The sequence below is a fragment of the Miniopterus natalensis genome, chromosome 10, assembly GCF_054644295.1.
Source record: "Miniopterus natalensis isolate mMinNat1 chromosome 10, mMinNat1.hap1, whole genome shotgun sequence".
Classification (NCBI taxonomy): domain Eukaryota; kingdom Metazoa; phylum Chordata; class Mammalia; order Chiroptera; family Miniopteridae; genus Miniopterus; species Miniopterus natalensis.
The window spans coordinates 31,767,160-31,788,187 of record NC_142090.1 but is presented as its reverse complement, the minus strand read 5'-3'; the positions used below and the strand labels follow the sequence as shown (position 1 = coordinate 31,788,187).

Below are 21,028 nucleotides of genomic sequence, written 5' to 3'. Positions count from 1 at the left end.
CATGTTGAGTATTCCTAACATTCTGGTACCTCTTTGCTAGAGATCAAACTAAATTATCCTATCAATGTTCATTCAGTACTTCAATTTCATGAACAAAATTAAGTGCCATAAAAAAGAATGTCCTTATGAAATCAGGAACTTGACCTTTCAATTCTAATAATTCAACACTTGAAGCAAGCATTTAATCACACATCATAGGCATTGACATAATAAACAAACTATAAGCTTACCTGCCAGGAAACTGCTCCCAAAATTGCTGTTGCAAGAAGACTAAAAAAAACTAACTGCTCTGAAATTAAGCAAAAATGGCGCATCCCTTTGGATGCCATGATTCTATCAAGGCTGTTGTTATCTACTCTGTGAGTAAAATATACTTTATGGCAGTCATTTAATTTAGTATGAAATCCCCAAAGAGTTAAAAGAAATATAATATGGCAAATCATCCAGAAAATCCCAAAAATGGAAAAACCTGGTATTACAAAATACCAGAGATGAGTGTCTCTAAGTTTAAATGCTGAAAGAATAAAAAATGTAAGTTCAATCATTCCAGCAAAAACAACTGAAAGTCTTCTGCAAATTCTTCCACGGTACAAAAAGGGTTTCCATCTCTCAGTCACTGAAAGCCCACTAAAATAAATGTCAAGGAAAGGATCAGTTATCAGGCAAATAAAAAAACATGCAAAAGCAACTGGATTTTGGGGAGTTTCCAATGAGGAGAAAAACAATAAGCCTACAAAAATAACTAAGTTTGAAATAGCTAGGAAAGACTTCATTCTCAGGTCAATAATCAGCATGGCCAAAGCTACAACAAGTAAAATGACACTGAGAGACTTTTCCACCAACATAGTTGTGCTGGCAATGGCAAATCCAACAAGTTCCAGAAATTCAACTGTGGTTAGTAAAGTGGGTCGATGACGGACATAACCAGAAATTCTCTCCACCAAAGCACATAATATTCTTAATACTATAGAAGTTAAAAGCAAATATTTGGTTGATTCTTCTTTCACATCGTTTTTAAAGAATGAATTATCAAGAAAGCATAGGAGGCCAAGCAAAAATCCAAACCAAAGATTGGAGAGACTTAAACTTGCTGCTTCCATTGAAAAATAATAATAGAGTATGCTGGCAATTCCAAGAACAAAAAGACCAAGAATAAAAATTACCAAAAGTAAGGAATTTGCTGTTTTTTCCCATCTTACATAAAGACCTAAACATATAGCAACCAGTAAATTGATTCTGGCTAAATAGCCAAGATAACGCACTGAAGAATGCATGCTCACTTCTCTGTTTACTTCTTCCAGTCTTGTCATTGCTAAATAGAGACAATGACTAAAGCAATAACGCAGTGATTTACACATGTAATTTGGCAATTTGGGATTTCTTCCCACGTTACAAAAATTAACTGCTTATATTTCATCCAGCAAATCCCATGTATCCGTAACTCCTATTTTCTCTGGTCGAATTTTTGTTTAGTGATCTAAAAAGAAGAAAAAATATTTCATTGTTACTTTTATATAATTTACCTTTCACATGTAGCTTCTTCATTAAAAATAATGAATAAGTGAGAAATAAAGTTTCTTCTAAAACCCAGTTTAAAATGTCACTTGCATGTATCTTAATGGTAATTGTCTCTGGCTTAAAAATTCAGCAGTTTATCCAAACCAAAAAGGTTGTGCTCTCCACTCATCATATGCTAGGATTGTACGACTAAATGATCATCAATGAAACTTTTTCCAGGGGTGGTTAAGAAATTTGCCTAGTTAATTCTTACACCAATATTTGGTTTTTCAACGTACAAATGTAAGACATTCAGCTTAGCTTAGACTGCAGAAGATCAGTTTGGCACAATCAAAAGCTACTTAGATCTTAAACAGAATGAGGGACTTGATCATTACCTCTAATTTGAAAAGCACCAGTATCCAATAATAGCAACTGCCTAAAATCCTCTACATCTTATTACAAGACAGCTATAAAATGCTATAAAATCTTAGTCTTTACATTGTTTAACTAATAAACTTTCAATAAGCAAAGTTTAACTATATTAAAGTTATTCAGTCCCTAAAGTTGACGCATAATTCTCCCTGTACTTTTACCTCTACTAAATTACTTTGATTATCAAACCTACTTTCCAAATCTAAGTATTATTTCTGTAGCAAACCAATTCCTGACCTTTCTAGTCAAAATTGAAAAACTGAAATGTTATTGTAAAGTAAATTAAAAACATAATTTTACTTTAAAAAAGTTACCACAACGATTATTTGTTAAAGGACCAGATAATTATGCAATTTTAAGTGCCCCACAAGTTTCACTTAAAACATGACAGTGGACAAATAATGGTTTAAATTATTTACTAGGTAATTCCTTAATGTTTCTAGTATACTGTTTCCAAAGAACTGATCCATGCACTGGCTCATGGTCACACTGAATATCCATAGAGAACTCAAGCAGATAAAAACTCAAAAAGTAACTACTTTGTGATCAGCTTATCTATACTTTCTTTTTATTTTTTTGTAGAGAGAGGAAGGGAAAGGGGGAGAGAGAGAAACGTTGATGTCAGAGTGAAACATGGGTCGGCTGCCTTTTGCATGCCCCACAACAGGGATCCAACTGAACTGGCAACCCTTCAGTGCATGGGATGAAGCCCAACCAAGTTACAATGGCCAGGGCTTATTTATACTTAATAGCAGGACACTAAAAACAGACCCAACAGAAACATGACATAACCTGGAATGAACCCTTAATTACCCATTTGGCTGGAGAAGAATGTCACTGCATGACAGCATTAGGGTGCCTGAGAGGCTCCAAGAATTATTACTTCTACATGTTCAATAAGTAGATTTTTTACAGCTAAATCTATTTAAGTGTTGCAACTGATTTTCCTCAATTATATTTTCATTCAATAATTTCTTATTTAAGATATCACACACCTCTACAGCAAATATCTTCCATTGGTAAATTTTGGTTTTATCTTTTATTTAATTAAGTATGAGAAACTGATAAAATAAAGAGAGTATTGCATTTTCTAACATCACTTCTCTGTGTTATACAGTCAGCAAATATGTTGGAATATATATCCTCAAAGACTCAATCGTCAAAGGGCCTGGGCTCAGATGATTGGACACTGCTGGAGGGGGGAAAAAAATTACACACTAAGCTAAATGGTTGTCACTCAACCACAGGCATCCTTTGGTGTTTCCCTGGTCAATATTCTCTCCCTTCAGTGATCATCCAAACCTCTCAATCTCTGACACCCACTTCCCACTGCATTCTCACCAGATGACTTTGCCTCCAACAGAATAATCAGAAGGGAGTTCGCTCAAGTTTCCAACACCACAAACCCACCTCTACCTATATCCCCGGATACAAGGAAAGAAGGGTGTCCCTTCCCTATCTGAGGCCAAATCTTTCAGACGTACTATGTATCCCTTCCCCTCAGCCTCTATCAGAACTTCACACTCTCTCCTCTCTTCAAACTCCCACTCTTGTTATTAATTAGAACTTAAAATATTTGCAAAGCTCTTTTCAGAAACAATACCAAAACAAAAACAATACTCACTCATCCCCATCTCCTCTTCCAAATTCAATCTGTGCTTTCCACAGCTAATGATTGCATCACTTTTCACACCACTAAACTGTGGTTCCTACCCCACAACAATAAACTGCTCTGCCAAGTACTGAAATGGCCAGTAAATTCCTAAATCTATGGAGGAAAAGGAGCCAGATACTAAACCTCACAAGCTCAGGAAAGGCCTGCATGGCAGCCTTACAGACTTAAAATAACCATAGATGATGATCTAAAATTAAAACTTATTAACTAAAAGCAGTTTATGGTGGGTAGTCATGTCCTAGGCTAGAATCTTCCCTGACAAAGGTCAATTTTCACCTTAGTTAAGCCTGTCTATTGTCTGTTTGCATCTACAATAACATACCTTTAGAATGCCTACATTTCCTTTTTTCTGGACCCCTTGAAGCACAGGTACTGCATGAGAGTGGAGATCACAAATCCCCTCATTGTTACAGAGTTAATTGTTGACTGTTAACTATCCTGTACCCACCTATGTAAAAGTATGTGTCTATCATTTTACTTTTTATCCAATCCCAGAGGTCCCCCCCACGTTGCCTTTTCCTGCCTCCCTAATCTACCACCAATGGATTTCACATAACCCACATCAGTCTTCTCTTTTGATTATAAATAAAATAAGATGCAAAACTGCCATTTTCTCAATCCATTGATTTTGCTTCCCAGAAACTGTCGACAGTTGGACTCAAAGAAACACAATATTTTCTACAGGTTTGAATGTTTCTTATGTTGACAAATCCACTGGGTACTTTTCATTCATTAAGCTGCACATTCTTTGAACAACCTTTGACACTGCTGACGCATCTCACTTCATGAAACCTGTCCTTCCTTTACCTTCCAAAAACCAATCTCCAGATTTTCTTCCTTACTTATTGATCTCCCCTCTGTCTCTTTGCAGGCTGTTCATTCTCAATTCAACCTTCAGACATTCAATTCCAAACCTACGCTTTTCTCCTAGCATATTTTCTACGAGCATGTTTTTTCCTATATATTTTCTACGCACAATCTCATCTATTTCCATGTCTTCAATTATTATCTCCCCCTAAGAATACATATATATTAATCTACTTGATAAAAATAAGAGCACTAGCTCAGTTCTGCATTGTCAATGGAAGTAAAAATCTAGAAAAAAAAGTAAATATAAGCATGTAAATAAAGTACAGCACATCCACATAATGAAACATATGCAGCCACTTTTATGGACCAAAATCAACATGGCAGAATATTACTCTTAAGTGGCTAATTTACAGAAATCTTTTTCCTACTCTGACACTCTTCAAATGACAATTAGCCTTAACCAGAGAGTAAAACAACAAAGCATTACAATCCTTTCCAATTGGTCAGCCATCACTGGAGAATTACTTGAGAGGCAGATAAAAATGGAGCACAGAAGAGTTAATTTGCACACGGGAAATCTTTACGGCCAGAGTCTGTTTCATAAAAACTGTATGCTACTCTAAGCTTCCCTCCTTCACCAACTATATTTAATCCTTACCAAGTACTGACCACTCTTCTTCCTGCACGCCTCTTAAATGTTTCTACTTCTTTCCAAATCCCAATTTTGGTCACCATCATCTCATACTTGACCTGTATCCACTCTTATGCTTCTCTCCAAGTGTCCTTTTTAAAACCAAAATTTGTCACATCACTCTGCTATGTAAAACTCTCCAAGGGCTTTCCATCATCCTTAGCAATAAAGTCTACACTCCTTAAAATGCTTTATAAGGCTCTCTGCATTGGATGTGACCAGCTCTCCTGTCTTGTGAATTTCCTTCCTCTTGAGCTTTGTATTCTACCCATACTAATCTTTCAATTTTTTCAATGCTATTCCCTCTCCAGGTGTACTCCCTTCCCTCCTCCTTGCCCCAGGACAGTCCTAGCACCTGGCTAACACCTACTCTTCATGTCTGAAATCATTTTCTTAGGAAGACCACCCATAACCCATATATATGATCCCTGTATTTTCTCTATAATAGGAAAATACTGATCATCACTTGTCCGCATTCCCCACTAGATCACAAGGTCCCTGAAAATTTGTTGTCAATGCTACATGCCCACGTCCGGCAGGTGTGGCTCAGCGACTGAGCATGGACCTAGGATTCAGGAGATCTCAGTTCCATTCCCGGTCAGGGCACATGCCCAGGTTGCTGGCTAGATCTCCAGTAGGGGGAGCGCAGGAGGCAGCCAATCAATGACTCTCATCACTGACGTTTCTATCTCTCTCTACCTCTCCCTTTCTTTCTCTGAAATCAATAAAGACTTATTCAAAAAAAAAAAAAACTACATGCCCAGTGTCTTGCACAAAGTCTGAAACCAAGTAGATACTTGTTAAAGAAATAAAGACTAATTCAGAAATAACTATATTTAATAACAATGCCAATCAGTCATGGAACACTTATTAATACACAGAAAATAAACAAGTTACCTAATATCCCACAGCTAGTAAATAGTAGAGCTAAGGGATTCCGTGAATTTCTAGATTGTTTCTCTCTTGGCCCTACTCCAGCCTTCACTTCATTCAAATTCCTCTAAATCAGTAAGTTCTTTTCCACGCCCTACCCTCTAGGAAACGGCTCACTAGGAGGTCCAAGACACACTTATTACTAGCTTCATCCTTCAACTCAGAAACTATTTCCATTCCATCTAAGGGAAGTGTCAAAACCTTAAAGAACCATACTGTGCAGCCATGGTCGGTGAATCCCAAAGCTTCGGTTCTGTGAATTCCTATAACGCTCTGGGTCCATTTCATAAAAGGAGAATGGCGCCTCGAATATTAAATACCTCGGCAATAGGGCAGCAATAGCAATTCTTCTTGCATCCTAACTCCTTTTAGCTAAACGTGAGAGATCGGAGGAGCCTGGCAGTTCTCAACCACCCCTCTACTTTAGGATAAGGCGACCGCAACTGGGAGCCCAGCTGAGTGGGGAAAGGCTGGGTGATACTACCTTCCATTCTCCACCTAGCCCCCTCCCCCACCATCAAATTCTCCAGCGGCGCATATCCTTACCGCGGCCGGGGCAGCCGGCTGCGCAAGCTAGGGGTCTGTCCCCAGCTCTCGCAGGCCGCTGTCCACCCCGTTACCCCATACCCAACTAGGCCGCTGCCACCAAACCTCTCTCAGCCCTCGGAATCGGCTCTTAGCAAGGCAAGGCCCTAGGGGCTGTGCCTGCAGCTCGGGACGCGAGCAGAGTAAGGTCGAGGGCCCGAGGCCGCACACATTAGGGCAGGCCAATCTCTTGGGAACTTACTCCGATACCGATACTCGGCCTGCCACAGCCGCCATGTTCCTGCCGCCGAATCCGCGACGATACGGAACGCCGCCAGGGTCAAACTGCGCGGCGCGATTCGTCCCCAAGGCTTGTCTCCTTTCGCTCTAAATCCGCCTCCCCCGCCGGGACATCCGGTGCAGTGCTGGGCTTTGCCGGAGCATCCCCACCCAGTGCTAAGCGCTGCTTCTGTTGCAGCGAGAACTGAAATCAGCGGCAGAGACCAAGGCGCTGGAAGACACCAAGGATCACACCGATCGCGTCCATCAAACATCTAGGCCAGCTCCTCCGGCTGGACGGAAACTGGAGAGGGATGGCAACACGTCAGTTGAAAATACAGCAGCGCCCTGGCTGGCGTGGTTCAGTGGTTAGCATTGCCCCGCGTACCAACGGTTGCAGGTTCGATTCCCCTGCTCGGTGGTGCGCGTGCAGGAGGCAACCAATCTAGGTGTTTCTCTCACACGGATGTCTCTCTCTCTCTCTTCTCGCTCCCTGCCTCCCACTCTATCTAAAATCAATGGAAAAATATCCTCTGGTGAGGATTAACAAAAAATAAAAAATAGAAAATATTGCAGGAGGCACTGATGCTCTTTAGTACCGTTGGGATAATATATAGCTTTGTGTCCATTGACCAGCTAAAGCCCAAGTTCCTTAGGCTCACCTTCAAAGCCCTTCTTGCCTCCGTTGCTAATAGACTCCTTTTATTTTTTTTATTTTAATTTTTTGCTTTATGTTATTTTTTATTGAATTTATTGGAGTGACATTGGTTAATAAATTATATAGGTTTCAGGTGTACAATTTTATAATACACTATCTGTATGTGGTATTGTGTGTTCACCACAAGTCTAGTCTCCTACTATCACCATTAATCGCCTCATTACCCTCTTTTACCATCCTCCAACCCCCTTTCTCTCTGTTAATCACCATGCTGTTGTCTGAGTCTACTAGATTTTTTAAATTAAATTTATTGAGGTGACTTTGGTTACCAGGATCATATAGATTTTAAGTGTACATTTCTATGATACAAAATCTGTATTGCACTGTGTGCCCACCACCCAAAGTCAAACCATCTTCCCTCACTATATGTTAGGGGGCCCTCCAACTACAACCATCCCATTGCACCCTTTCCTCTGGTAACCACCACATTGTTGTCTGTGTCTTATGCTCCACATATGAATGAAGTCAAGTGGTTCTTAGCTTTTCTGACTTATTCCACTTAGCATAATATTCTCAAGGTCCATCCATGTTGTTACAAATGGCAGTATTTCATCTTTTCTTATGGCTGAGTAGTATTCCATTGTCTATATGTCCCACATCTTCTTTATCTAATCATCTATTGAAAGACACTTTGGTGGTTTCCATGTTTTGGCCACCATGAATAATGCTGCAATGAATGTAGGGTGCATATATGTTTGAAAATACCTGTTTTTGAGAGGGATTGCTGGGTCCTATGGTAACTCTGGTCTTAATTTTTGAAGGAACCGCTAGACTGTTTTTCATAGTGGCTGTATCAGTTTACATCCCCACCAGTAGTGAATGAAGGTTCCCTTTTCTCTACAATCTCCCCAGCACTTGTCATTACCTGTCTTGTTGATAATAGCCATTCTAACAGGTATGAGGTTGTATCGCATTGTAGTTTTGATCTGCATTTCCTTAATAGTTAGTGAAGTTGAATATCTTTTCATATAAGTGTTAGCTGTTTGTATGTCTTCTTGGGAGAAGTGTCCAGGTCCCATTTTTAAATTGAATTCTTTGTTTATTTGCTGCTGAGTTTTATGAGTTCTTTATGTATTTTGGATATTAAACCTTTGTCAGAGCTGTTGTTTGCGAATATCATCTCCCATTCAGTCAGTTGCCTTTTTGTTTTGTTATAGATTTCTTTTACTGTGCAAGAGCTTTTTAGTTGATATAGTCCCATTCATTTATTTTTGCCTTTACTTCCCTTGCTTTTGGGGTCAAATTTATAAAATGTTCTCTATGACCAAGTTTATAAGTTTAGTACCTATGTTTTCTTATAGGTAACTTTTTTGTTTCAGATCTTTTATGTATGTCTTTGATCCATTCTGAATTAATTTTTCTACATGGGGACAAACTATAATCTAGTTTCATTCTTTTGCAAGTGGCATTCCAGTTTTCCCAGCACCATGTATTGAGGAGGATTTCTTTTCTCCACCCTTGTTTCTGCCTCCTTTGTTGAAAATTATCTGCCCATATACATGTGGTTTTATATCTGGGGTCTCAATTCTGTTCCATTGATCTGTGTGTCTATTATTCTACCAGTACCATGCTATTTTTCATATCATAGCTCTGTAGTATAATTTGAAGTCGGGTAGTGTGATACCTTCAGCTTCATTCTTTTTTCTCAAGATTGCTTTGGCTATTCTGGGTCTTTTGTGGTTCCATACAAATCTGATGATTCTGTTGTTCTATTTTTTTTTTAAATGACATTGGGCCCGGCCAGGTGTGGCTCAGCGGTTGAGCGTTGACCTAGGATCCAGGCAATCGGGGTTCGATTCCCAGTCAGGGCACACGCCAGGGTTGCAGGCTTGATCAGGACTCTCTCATCATTGATGTTTCTATCTCTCTCTCTCCCTCTCCTTTCCTCTCTCTGAAATCAATAAAGATATATTTAAAAAATAAATAAATAAATAAGTAAATAAGTAAATAAATAAATAAATAAATAAATAAATAAATAAATAAATAAAATGACATTGGGATTTTGATGGGGATTGCACTGAATCTATATATTGCTTTGGGTAATATGGCCATTTTAACAATGTTGATTCTTCCAATCCATGAACACAGAATATCTTTCCATTTCATTGTGTCATTTTCAATCTCTTTTAACAATTCTTTGTAGTTTTCAGTATATAGGTCTTTCACATTCTTTGTTAAGTTTATTCCTAGGTATTTTATTCTTTTGGTTGCAATTGCAAAAGGAATTTTTTTTTCTTCATTTCTTTTTCTGAAGTTTTGTTGTTAGTATACAGGAAAGAAATGGATTTTTGTACATTGATTTTGTATCCTGCAACTTTACTGTATCTGTTTATTGTTTCTAACAGTTTTTTGCTGGAGTCTTTAGTGTTTTCTATATACAGACTCACATCATCTGCAAATAGTGACACTTTTACTTCTTCCTTCTCAATTTGGATGATTTTTATTTCATTCTGTTGCCTGATTGCTGTGCTAAGTTTTCCAGAGCTATGTTGAATAAGAGTAATGAGAGTGGACGTCCTTGTCTTGTTCCTGATTTTAGAGGAAAAGCTTTCAGTTTTTTACCATTGAGTATGATAATGGCTGAGGGTTTGTCATATACGGCTTTTACTATGTTGAGATACTTTCCTTCTATACCTATTTTATTGAGTGTTTGAATCATCATGGATGTTGTATCTCATCAAATGCTTTTTCTGCATCTATTGATATGATCATGTGGATTTTATCCTTTCTTTTGTTAATTCAGTGTATTACATTGATTTGTGTATGTTGAACCGTCCTTGTGCCCTGGAATGAACCCCACTTGATCGTGATAAATTATTTTTTTAATGTACTGTTGTATTCCATTTGCTTGTATTTAGTTTAGGATTTTTGCATCTGTATTCATCAGAGATATTGGTCTGTAGTTTTCTTTCTTTGTGTTATTTTTGCCACATTTTGGTATCAGGGTTATATTGGCCTCATAAAATGTGTTAGGAAGTGTTGCTTCTTCCATTTTTTGTACAAATTTGAGAAGGATGGGTTTCAAATCTAGTTTGAATGTTTGGTAGAATTCACTGGTGAAGCCATCTGGTCCTCGACTTTTATATTGTGGGAAGTTTTTGATGGTTGTTTCAATTTCCTCACTGCTGATCAGTTTATTTAAATTTTCCAGTGCTTCATGATTCAGTTCAGGAAGGTTATATATTCCTAGGAACGTATCTATTTCTTTTAGGTTATTGAATTTGGTGGTATGATTCTTTATATATCTGTGATGTCTGTGGTAAATTCTGTTCTTTCATTTCTGATTTTGTTTATATGGGTCTTTTCTCCTTTTTCCATAATGAGTCTAGCCAGTGGTTTATCAACTTTATTAATCTTTTCAAAAAAACAGTTCTTTATTGTATTAATTTTATGTATAGTCTTTTTGTTTTCTATTTCATTCAATTCTGCTCGAATTTTTATGATTTCCTTTCTACTGACTTTGAGTTGCCTTTGTTCTTTTTCTAGTACTTTAAGATGTAATATTAGGCTGTTTACTCAAGATTTCTCTTTTTTCTTGAGATAGGCCTGTAATATTATAAACTTTCTTCTTATTACTGCTTTCACTGCATGCCAGAAGTTTTGATATGTCATATTGTCATTCTAATTTGTCTCCTTTTTTTAAATTATTTTTTTATCTCACTATCAGACAAAGTAGACTTTAATGCAAAAATACATCCAGAGATAACAAAGGTAACCTCATAAACATAAAAGATTCAAGGCACCAAGAAGAAAATAATCTTGAATATTTGTACTCAATGGTCCATTGATGGAACTACACACAGAAATAGACAAATTCAGTACCATTGTGGATGATTTTAACATATTTCATTCCATGATTGATACAACGAGACAAAAAAATCAGTTCAGCCCAGCTGGGGTGGATCAGCGGTTGCGTGTCAACCTGTGATCCAGGAGATTGCAGTTCAATTCCTGGTTAGGGCACATGCCCCAGTTGCAGACTGGATCTCCTGTAGGGGGCGTGCAGGAAGCAGCTGATCAATGACTCTCATCATTGATGTTTCTATCTCTCTCTCCCCCTCTCCCTTCCTCTCTCTGGAATCAATAAAGTTATATTTTTAAAAAATCTGTCAAAATAAATAAGATTTAAACATGACTTTAAAACTTGATCTAGTGTTCATATGCAGAAAATGCACTCAATATACAGAATTACACATTTGTCAAAATATACATTTATCTTTCAGCACAGACTAAGTACTAAGTTTGACCACAAGTGCTACAAAGGCAAGTCTCAATAAATTTCAAAGAATTAAGATTATACAGGATATTCTCAATATATTAGAAAGCAATAACAAAAGCATAAGGGGATCCTACATATACCTGAACATTAAGAATTGCACTTTTATATAACTCACGGGTTAAATAAAAAATACCAGTTGACTTCATTCAAATATATTTCTCTTTACAGATTGTAGCAGAAAGGAGAACAAAATAAAGAAAAAGATGAAGATGACTCAAAGGGGAGGGTGAAATGAGAATTGATTTAATCAATGTTAATGTGGAGGCAGATGAGCATTTACTACAAGTTTACTAACACATGGATTGTGCACCCAATAATTAATTATTAATTTAGTTTTGCTAGTGCTTAATATACATATATATTAAATTATCTCATATATTTCAATATATGAGATATATTCCCAATATCACTATTAAGTATGTAATTAATATTATTCTGCCCATTTTGTAGATGGTGAACTGAACTCAGAGTTGTTAGTTGATAAATGACAAGTAGTAAAACACAGAACAGCAGGATTTAGTACAAAACTATTTGACTAGAAAGCCCATGATTAACCACTTTGCTACGAGAATTTAATTATGGAAGAGAAATGATTTCTGGCATACCCAGTATTTCATCCCCTTTGACTCATCTAGAAGCTCATACCCAAAGCAGATGACAGAATCATGAAAAGAAACCTGTTGTAGAGATAAATTTCCTTAAAGCTCCTTTTATGTCTCTATTCCTCAAGCTATAAATGAAGGGGTTCATCATGGGAGTGACCACTGTGTACATCACTGAGGCCATGCCCTCCTCTTGGAGGAGAGAGAGGCTGCAGAACTAAGGTAGACTCCAACACAAATCCCATAGAACAAGAAAACAACATGTGAGACTCACAGGTGGAAAAAGCCTTATACTTTCCACCAGCTGATGGGATTCTCAAGATGGAGGAGACAATTCAAGTGTAAGAGAAAATTATCCCTGAAAAGGGACCAACACCCAAAACTCTAGTTACTAAATACACCAAGATGTTGTTGATGAGGGTATCAAAGGCAAGTTTGAGGATCTAAGCAAGTTTGAAGTGTGGGATTTTCAAGTCTGTGTAGGACAGATGCAACACCATCAGGCTGTGAAGCAGGGCATTCGCAATGCTAATGAACAGGGAGGGAAGAGCCAGCAGGCCCCAGAGGCATGGGTTCATAATGACTATGTAATACAGAGGGTGGCAGATGGTCATATAGCCATAATAAGCCATCATGGTGAGGAGTAAATTGTCCATACATATAAAAACCATGAAAAAATTTACCTGAGTGAGGCAGCCTGCATAGGTGATAGCTTTGTTTTCTGTCTGGAAGTTCACAAGCACCTTGGGGACTATAGGGGAGATGAAAGAAATATCGACAGAGGATAGGGTGGAGAGGAAGAAGTACATGGGTGTGTGGAGGTGGGAGTCAGAGCTGACGTCTAGGATGATGAGCAGGTTTCCAAGCACAGTGACCAAGTACATGGTCAGAAACAGCCCAAAGAGGAGGGGCTGCAGTTCTGGGTCCTCTGAGAGACCCAGGAGGAGGAACTCTGCTACACCTGTTTGGTTTTCTGATTCTATGTTGTTGATGAGTCTGCTCCTTCTGTTCTTGGTAGGATCACACCCAAGTCCAGTTTAGAAATGACTCTGTGAGTACTGTCTCAGGGGAGACTCCATGGCATAAGCAAGGCTTAGATCCTCACCAACACTGTGACACATTCTGCTTCAGGATCCTGGAAGTCTGATCCTTGGGCTTTTTTCCCCTTGAATCTCAGTGTCTCCTCTGAAGGATTGAATTTAAAAGCAGCATTGTGAGGACAGAGCAGCACAGGTCCTTTCTGCCCTGTAAGGGATTTCTGTATCTCCAGCATGACCCAAAGGAATATTGCTGAAACAGTTTCTCCCAAGAATTTACATAAATGTTGAAGATAAATTGGCCCTTTCTGTCTCTCTGTATCTTTTGATCTCACCTTTTATTTATTCTTTGACCCAGTCATTTTTTAGTGGTATGTTGTTTAATCTCCACATATTTGTGAGTTTCTTTACTTTCTTTTTGCAGTTGATTTCTAATTTCAAGGCATTGTGGTCAGAATATATGCTTGGTATAATTTCAATCTTCTTGAATTTGTTGAGGCCACTTTTGTGACCCAACATATGGTCTATCCTTGCAAATGTTGCACGTGCACTGGAGAAGAATGCGTAATCTTATGTTCTGGAATGCAAGGCTCTGTAAATGTCAAGTATGCCCTTTTGGTCTAATGTGTTCTTTAAGGCCAATATTTCTTTATTGATTTTCTGTTTGGATAATCTATCTAGAGCTGCCAATGGAGAATTACATTTCCCAACTATGATTGTGTTTTGGTCTGTTTCTCCCTTTATTTCTGAGTAGTTGCTTTACATATTTTGGTGCTCCCTGTTTGGGTGCGTATATATTAAGAAGTGTTATGTTTCCTTGATATATTGTCCTCTTTATCATTATAAAGTGTCTTTCTTTATCTATGTTACCTTTAAATCTATTTTGTTGCATACAAATATGGCTACACCTGCTTTTTTGTGGATGTTATTTGCTTGTAGAATCATTTTCCACCATTTCACTTTAAATCTACCTTTGTCTTTGCAGCTCAGATGTATCTCCTGAAGGGAGCATATGGTTAGGTTTTGTTTTTTGATCTGATCTGCTATTTTGTCCCTCTTTATTGGTGAATTCAGTCCATTTTCATTTAAGGTAATTATTGATGTATGAGGATTTCTTATAGCCATTTTACCTTTGTTTTCTGGTAACTTTGTGCTGCCATTGGTTCTTTTACTTTGTGTTTCTGTCTGTTGTTTTTCTTTGATGGTATTCCAAACGTCTTTCCTCTGTTTCCTTTCTTTCTATGCTACTTGTCTCAGTTTGAGGTTTTTTTGTGAGTGGTTACCATTATATTTATGAAAAGAAAGTTTCATATATACAGTAGTCCGTTTTTCCTTTGAGTGTATCTGGCTTCCATCCCCCTTTGCCAATTCTGATCTTTTCTCTCTCCCCTTTTATGTTTCTGTTGTCACAAATTATCCCTGTTAATGCTGTAAGTTTGTTGGTGATCTTACTCGCAGATTTGTGACCTTCTGTTCTTTTTTTCAGGTAGAATAACCTCCTTGAGTATTTCCTGCAATGGAAGTCTTCTGGTGATGAATTACCTCAACTTCTGTATGTCTGGAAGTCTTTATTGTTTCTTAATATTTAAAGGATAACTTTCCTGGATATATTCATGGCTGGTAATTTCTCTTTCAGTAGTTTGAATATTTGATTCCACTCTCTTCTGGCTTATAGAGTTTCTGCTAAGTCCAATGATAACTTAATGGGCTTTCCCTTATAGGTTACTTTCCTTTTTTCCCTGGCTGCTTTGACAATCCTTTCTTTGCCATTAATTTTGGACACATTTAATATAATATGTTTATATTATATTAAGAAGGCTTTTTTTGGATTGAGGCAACTAGATGTTCTCTTTGCTTCCTGGATTTGAGGATCTAGTTCTTCCCATAGGTTTGGGAATTTCTCATCCACTATTTGTTTGAATAGGTTCTCTGCTCCCTTATCCCTCTCCTTTTCTTCTGGTATGCCTATTATTTGTATATTACTATTTCTGATGGAGTCAGATAGTTCTTGCAGGTTTCTTTCATTTTTTTCTTATGCTTAAGTCTCTCTCTTCTTCCCTTGCCATCATTTCAGTATTTCTATCTTCAATATCACTGATCCATTCCTCTATTTGTTTTGCTCTGTTTCTTATGCTTGCTAGTTCATTCTTCTCTTTAGCTGAAGTCTTCATCTCCAGGATTTCTGTTTGGGTCTTTTTTAAAGTTTCAATCTCTTTAGTGAAGTGCTCATTTTTTTTGTTAAGTTTTGTTTTCTGAGCTCGCTAAATTGCCTGTTGAGACTCCCTTTAATACACTGCCAAGGTCTTTACTCCAGCGACAACGCCTACTCCTGGCCTGTTCCATTCTCCAAACTTCCCTGTGTTCCTTATACCTTCATTGGCCTTGATTCCTGAGTATTCTTCAAACTCCAAGTCTGATTCTTATTTGTACTCTGAATGCACTGAATAAACATAAGGGGGAAATAACTTGAAGGCAGCATTTCACAACAGCTGTGGAGCAGGATGGTCATGGGGTTTGAATCCTCATTCTTCTTCTTTTTATGTGAAACCTAGGTTCTCGATCTAAAAAATAGTAATGAAACTTTTCTTGCAAAGCTGCTATGAATATTCAGTGAAATGGTATTTAATTTGTCTGGCATAAGGTAGGCCCTGCTTGCTTGCCTACTTACTTTCTATCCTTATCCTCATTTTCTCTTTGTAGCTCTTAGAGAGGTTAATCAATCTCTGTGAACCCATTTCTTCATGTAAATGGGTGCTCATAATACCTACCTTACAGGGTTGTAGGGATTTAAATGATAAGATATATGTAAAAAATTCCTTAAAACTTTTAGATGGTTTGTCCCTTTTAGGACAAAGCTCATAATTCTTAAACAGGTGCAGATGAGTTGTTGTGTAGCCTGACTCCTTTTTATCTTTAGTTTGGCTTCCCACCATACTCCCGCAACTCTCTGCACCCAAGCTTGCTTTCATTTTCTCAAATGCAGGGACATGCCTGGTTTTGCACACCATTAAACTAGCTAAGCATAGTCCTGATATATAGTTGGCACTTAAATATTTGTTAAATAAAATAATAGTACACAATAGGCCCTCAACAATCAGAAGTTCTCCTCCTACTTATTTTTTATTAGTGCTGTCCTTTCTCCCCTAATAGAGTCTGAATTTCTTCATTTTCATTTGATAGATATTGATCTATAGAGACGGAACACTCTCAGACCCAGATTTTTTATATGTAAATGAAAAGTTTGAGTTATATTCTATGCAGCTGTCTTACTCTAAATGCAATCACTTGCCAACTCCCATATCTATAACTCTGGTTCTCTGGGAAACACTGTCACATTTCCAAATGTTACTGTACAGGAACTGGCCCAGAGCTGGTCTGCCTGAGGCTGGCCTGCAGTGTGTGGGTTCTTCTTCATGTAGGAAAGATTTTACAACACAAGCCCAGGTGATTGTGAGAGTATACATTTATTAAAGCTGGGAACAGTGAAACAAAGGAAGGACTTAAGGTAGAAGAAACAACAGGAGAACAGCCTAGGCGGTGCTCTGCTTTGGTTCTCTGGAAACGGTATAGGAAAGAAATGAGCCAAAGTGGGGCTGCTTTAACATACTGGGAAGTCAGAGAAAAAGGAGGCTTTGCAGTCAGGATCAGACGGTAAGCCCTGGTCGAGCTGCCACTGCCAATTGCTCCCTTGGTTGCAAGTCTCATGGGGACCCTTAGAGTTTAGGAAGAAATAAAAAGTTCATGCCCAGGAAGTATGTGCTCTAGAACAAGCTGCCTTGAGTCTTTGTCCCAGGGGCTTTTTATCTTTTTTTCTCCCCTGCAGGGGAGAATCTTAAGGGAGGGTTTCAGCAGAATATTTATTAGCTTTCCAGGTGCATTTTTAATATGCTGATGCATCAAAATGAGTGTATAGGAGAGTTTTGGGTTAGTCTTTGGGCTATTTTACTGTTATCTTAGGTCTGTCTGGCTTTAATATATCTTTATTGATTTCAGAGAGAGGAAGGGAGGTCTTTCTGGCTTTAATAGGGTTTTTGTTATTTGTTCCCCGACTTTATCTGTCCTTGGGTTTAGCCAGCACAAATGGCATTAATTGGGTCTTTGTTCTTTATTTCTCATACCAGGGTGATTTAAATTATGTAAATGCTCTAGTTAGGGAGGGGAGGTATAAACTATTTGCTTTCAAGTGTCGTTGGTTGGGGAAGATAAGCTTGGTTGGCTGCAAGCTGCCCAAATTGTTTGGCCTTATTTAACTTCCTTGCCTCAGTTTCCCTATCCCACTTGCCCAGGAATTTTCCTAGCTTCTTATTATCCTGCCACACAACTATCTGCTAGGTGTTTCTACTTGAATGCATTGTCATCACTTCTAATTCAACTTGTTTTAATGAACATTTATCCTTTTTTTTTTTTTTTTTGTACCTCATGAAACTCCCTTCTGTGTTTGGAGAATTAATTCCCTAACCTAGAGTCTGTTGGATGATACTGAAATGCCAAATATTTGCTTAGCCAATCACGTATACTACCTAGAAGCTATTGACTCAAAAAAGCAGGCACAGAAATTTGTGCTCCCTGGGTAACTGCAGGTGGCTCCTGGGGTGAAAGTGAGCTTGGTTCTAGCGGTGGCATCAGGCATCCAGTATTAGTGGTTCAATGATTCTAGGTGCCTATTCATCTATAATCACTGTAGCCCCAGAGCCCTCTTCCATCATGTCTGTCATCTGTTATTATCATTTGTCATTTTTGGCCATTCATGTCCAAGCCTCAATTTCCAGCAATCATCTGAGCTATCCAATATCCTCTAATAAATTTATTTCCTGCTTAAATCAGCCACAGGTGTTTTCTGTTCCTTAGCACTAATACTTCTCTTTAAAACAGTGCTTTTTTGTCTTCCTCAAACATTATCTTTTACCTTGTGACCTTGAAACCATTTTTGATGCTTGTTTATCTTGTCAGTATATTTTAAATTTTTAAAAATTTTTCAATTACAGTTGACATACAATATTATATTAGTTTCAGGTGTCCAACATAGTGATTAGACTTCTATATAATTTACAAAGTGATAACCTTATAAGTCTAGTACCAATCTCATCCGTCAACTTTAGAATATTTTAATGAGAGGTGTCTGTGTTTGTGTTACCTTTAATCTGCACACTCCACAGTGAGTAATTAGCATTTGAAAGACACTAATCAGGAATCTTTACTATTAGTTGGATGCACAAGTGCTTCCAATATCCTTATGTAAATCTTCACTAGAGGTATAATTAGCACAAGGGATTAGAAATAATTTTTCATTGTGGAAATAACAGGTATTCAAGATATATGGCTTGAATATTGTACAGGTACTTTAGTCCTTATATAAATGTGGTATAAGACTCTGCTGACTAGCAGATTGATACCCTTCAGAATGGCGCCCTAGGTTAGACTGCTGTTTAGTACTTTATCACAAAATATTGCTTGTGTACGTTTTTTGGTGCCTACTTGTTGATAAATATTTACTTATGTAGTAGTATTAAATCTGAGATGCTTTCACTATAGGACACAACAAGTAGCAAGGGAGAAGACACATAGCTGCCTTTGTTGTTGAAGTCTACCAGTATTTACTAAAAGAACCTGATAATTGTGAATGCCAAGCATTGTTCATTTTCACCCACCATATTTCTTGCATTTTCTTTCAACTTCCTTTGCCACTACCCTAGTGAGGTCTTAGCACCTGAATTACTTCAGTTACCTCTATGCTGATCATCTTGATGTCAGCCTCACCCCGGACTAATGCATCACACCAGCCCTCTCACTGAACTCAGAGCACCACTCTGTGACACTTCTTAGATTAAAATCAATGATTATTACAAGCTACAGCAGCGATTTTCAACCTTTTTCATCTTATGGCACACATAAACTAATTACTAAAATTCTGTAGCACACTGAAAAATATGTATTTTGCAGATCTGAGAAAAAAATAGGTATAATTTTGATTGATTTACAAAAAATGGTAAATACCTACCTTTTTTGTTCCAGAGTGACTTTTTAAAAAATCGGGTGCTTATACCTACACATAAAGATTTCTGGTACCAAGAATTAATTAATCAGACACAATCTTCTTATGCAACTATGCAACATGACCAGTAAGATGAAACTCTATTATATGACCTATATATTTATGGTGAAAGACAGGGCATTCACACCTGATGGCTACTGCTCTGTTGGCTATTTTCATTTTTTAATTTGACACTCTAGGGAAAAGAGGCCAGTGCTCCTAACTAAATAGTCACGTATTGAATGTTTTAAAAATTGTTGTTGCACATTGGTTGAAAATCACTAGGCTGAAAAATGAAGTCTAAACTCAGTCTGGCACCTAAGGCCCTCCAGAGCTTGTTCTAAATCCCCTTTACCTGGCACTACTTATTCAAAATTAGAAAGATCAGGGTCTATTCCTGATATCTGGCACATCCACAGCCAAACACCTGGGTATAAAACAGCCACCTAGGAACCATTTCAGTGACAGGAGATTTCAAACACCATTATTAATGGCAATGTAAAAATTCTAATAGCAGGAACATTTATTTTTCAAGACTTGCTTCTATGCAGGCAGTGTCTTTATCTTCCAGACCAGAATTTCACCCAGAACACTAAGAACACCTGCTGAAAATATAATCATAATTTTAAGAAATTAAGGAAGGAAAGAGCAGGCAATGCCTGTGGCAAGAGGAATGAATGATCCTATCATACATATTAGTCCTCTGTGGCAGGGAGTCACAAATGAGTCCTACATTATTTCTTGCTTGTTTTCCTCCTGCTTCTTTTAATTCTTCAATCCTATTTAGAGCTAAACCAACTCAAATTTTCTTTCCATAGATAATCTGGATATGCTAGGCCTAATTCCTTGTTATTTCTATGTAAATACTTTAAGATCACAAAATGCTATCACCTATATCATGTAATTTAGTTTTTATAAATACATAATTCTTAGGTAGGATAGCTGCTAGGGTAGGAAGAAGGGAAGGAGGGGAAGGGGAGTTTACCTTACCCACTGAACAAAGACATCATCAGTCTTGGTACTTGTGAAGATAAAATCACCAGATGTTCCCACAAATTCTGGGAAAAGTCACAACAATGTAAAAGGGGGACCTTGAAATCTAGTCTGTTACCCAAGATATCCATCTGGCAGGGGAACCTTGAAACCTATAAGAGGAAAAAATATAAACCCTTGAACCCCAACCAGGTGGGGCACTCAGACTAGCTGAGTTGCCTGCTTGGGCTTTATGCCAAGTGTATTCTTAATTTCTCTCGCTTTGCTTCCTTAGTAAATCTACTCGCTTAGCTTCAACACTGCTTTCTGTCACTCATCTGAATTCTTTCCCATGAGCGTGACAAGAGCCAAGGAGGGGAGAACCTCCTCTGACTCTGGCAGCTCTCTGGTAACACACTGATGTAAATTTTTTCATCACCATTTTACAGCTAAAGTAACCAAGGTTCAGAGAAACTACACTGTCCAGGATGAAGAACTTAAACCTCAATCTTTTGGCTTCAAGTCTCTTAGTTTTAAAATATCA

General features: G+C 37.8%; 1 protein-coding gene and 1 pseudogene across 4 annotated transcripts in view; both read right to left on the bottom strand.

Annotated features, from left to right (window-relative positions):
- TMEM168 (transmembrane protein 168) overlaps positions 1–6,907 on the bottom strand; it is a 48,811-nt gene extending 41,904 nt beyond the window's left edge. The window contains exons 1-2 of one of the 4 annotated variants that reach the window (XM_016204593.2): positions 6,829–6,907; positions 231–1,477 (exon numbers count right to left, since the gene is read on the bottom strand). In XM_016204593.2, coding sequence (XP_016060079.1) covers positions 231–1,358 — 1,128 coding nt within the window. In that variant the 5' untranslated portion in view covers positions 1,359–1,477; positions 6,829–6,907. Of the gene's footprint in view, positions 1–230; positions 1,478–6,828 lie in introns of those variants that run through there. The other 3 variants (XM_016204596.2, XM_016204594.2, XM_016204595.2) reach the window with 3 other exon arrangements.
- Positions 6,908–12,505: 5,598 nt separating this feature from the next.
- On the bottom strand, positions 12,506–13,717 carry LOC107530695 (olfactory receptor 7G3-like; annotated as a pseudogene).
- Positions 13,718–21,028: the final 7,311 nt, after the last annotated feature.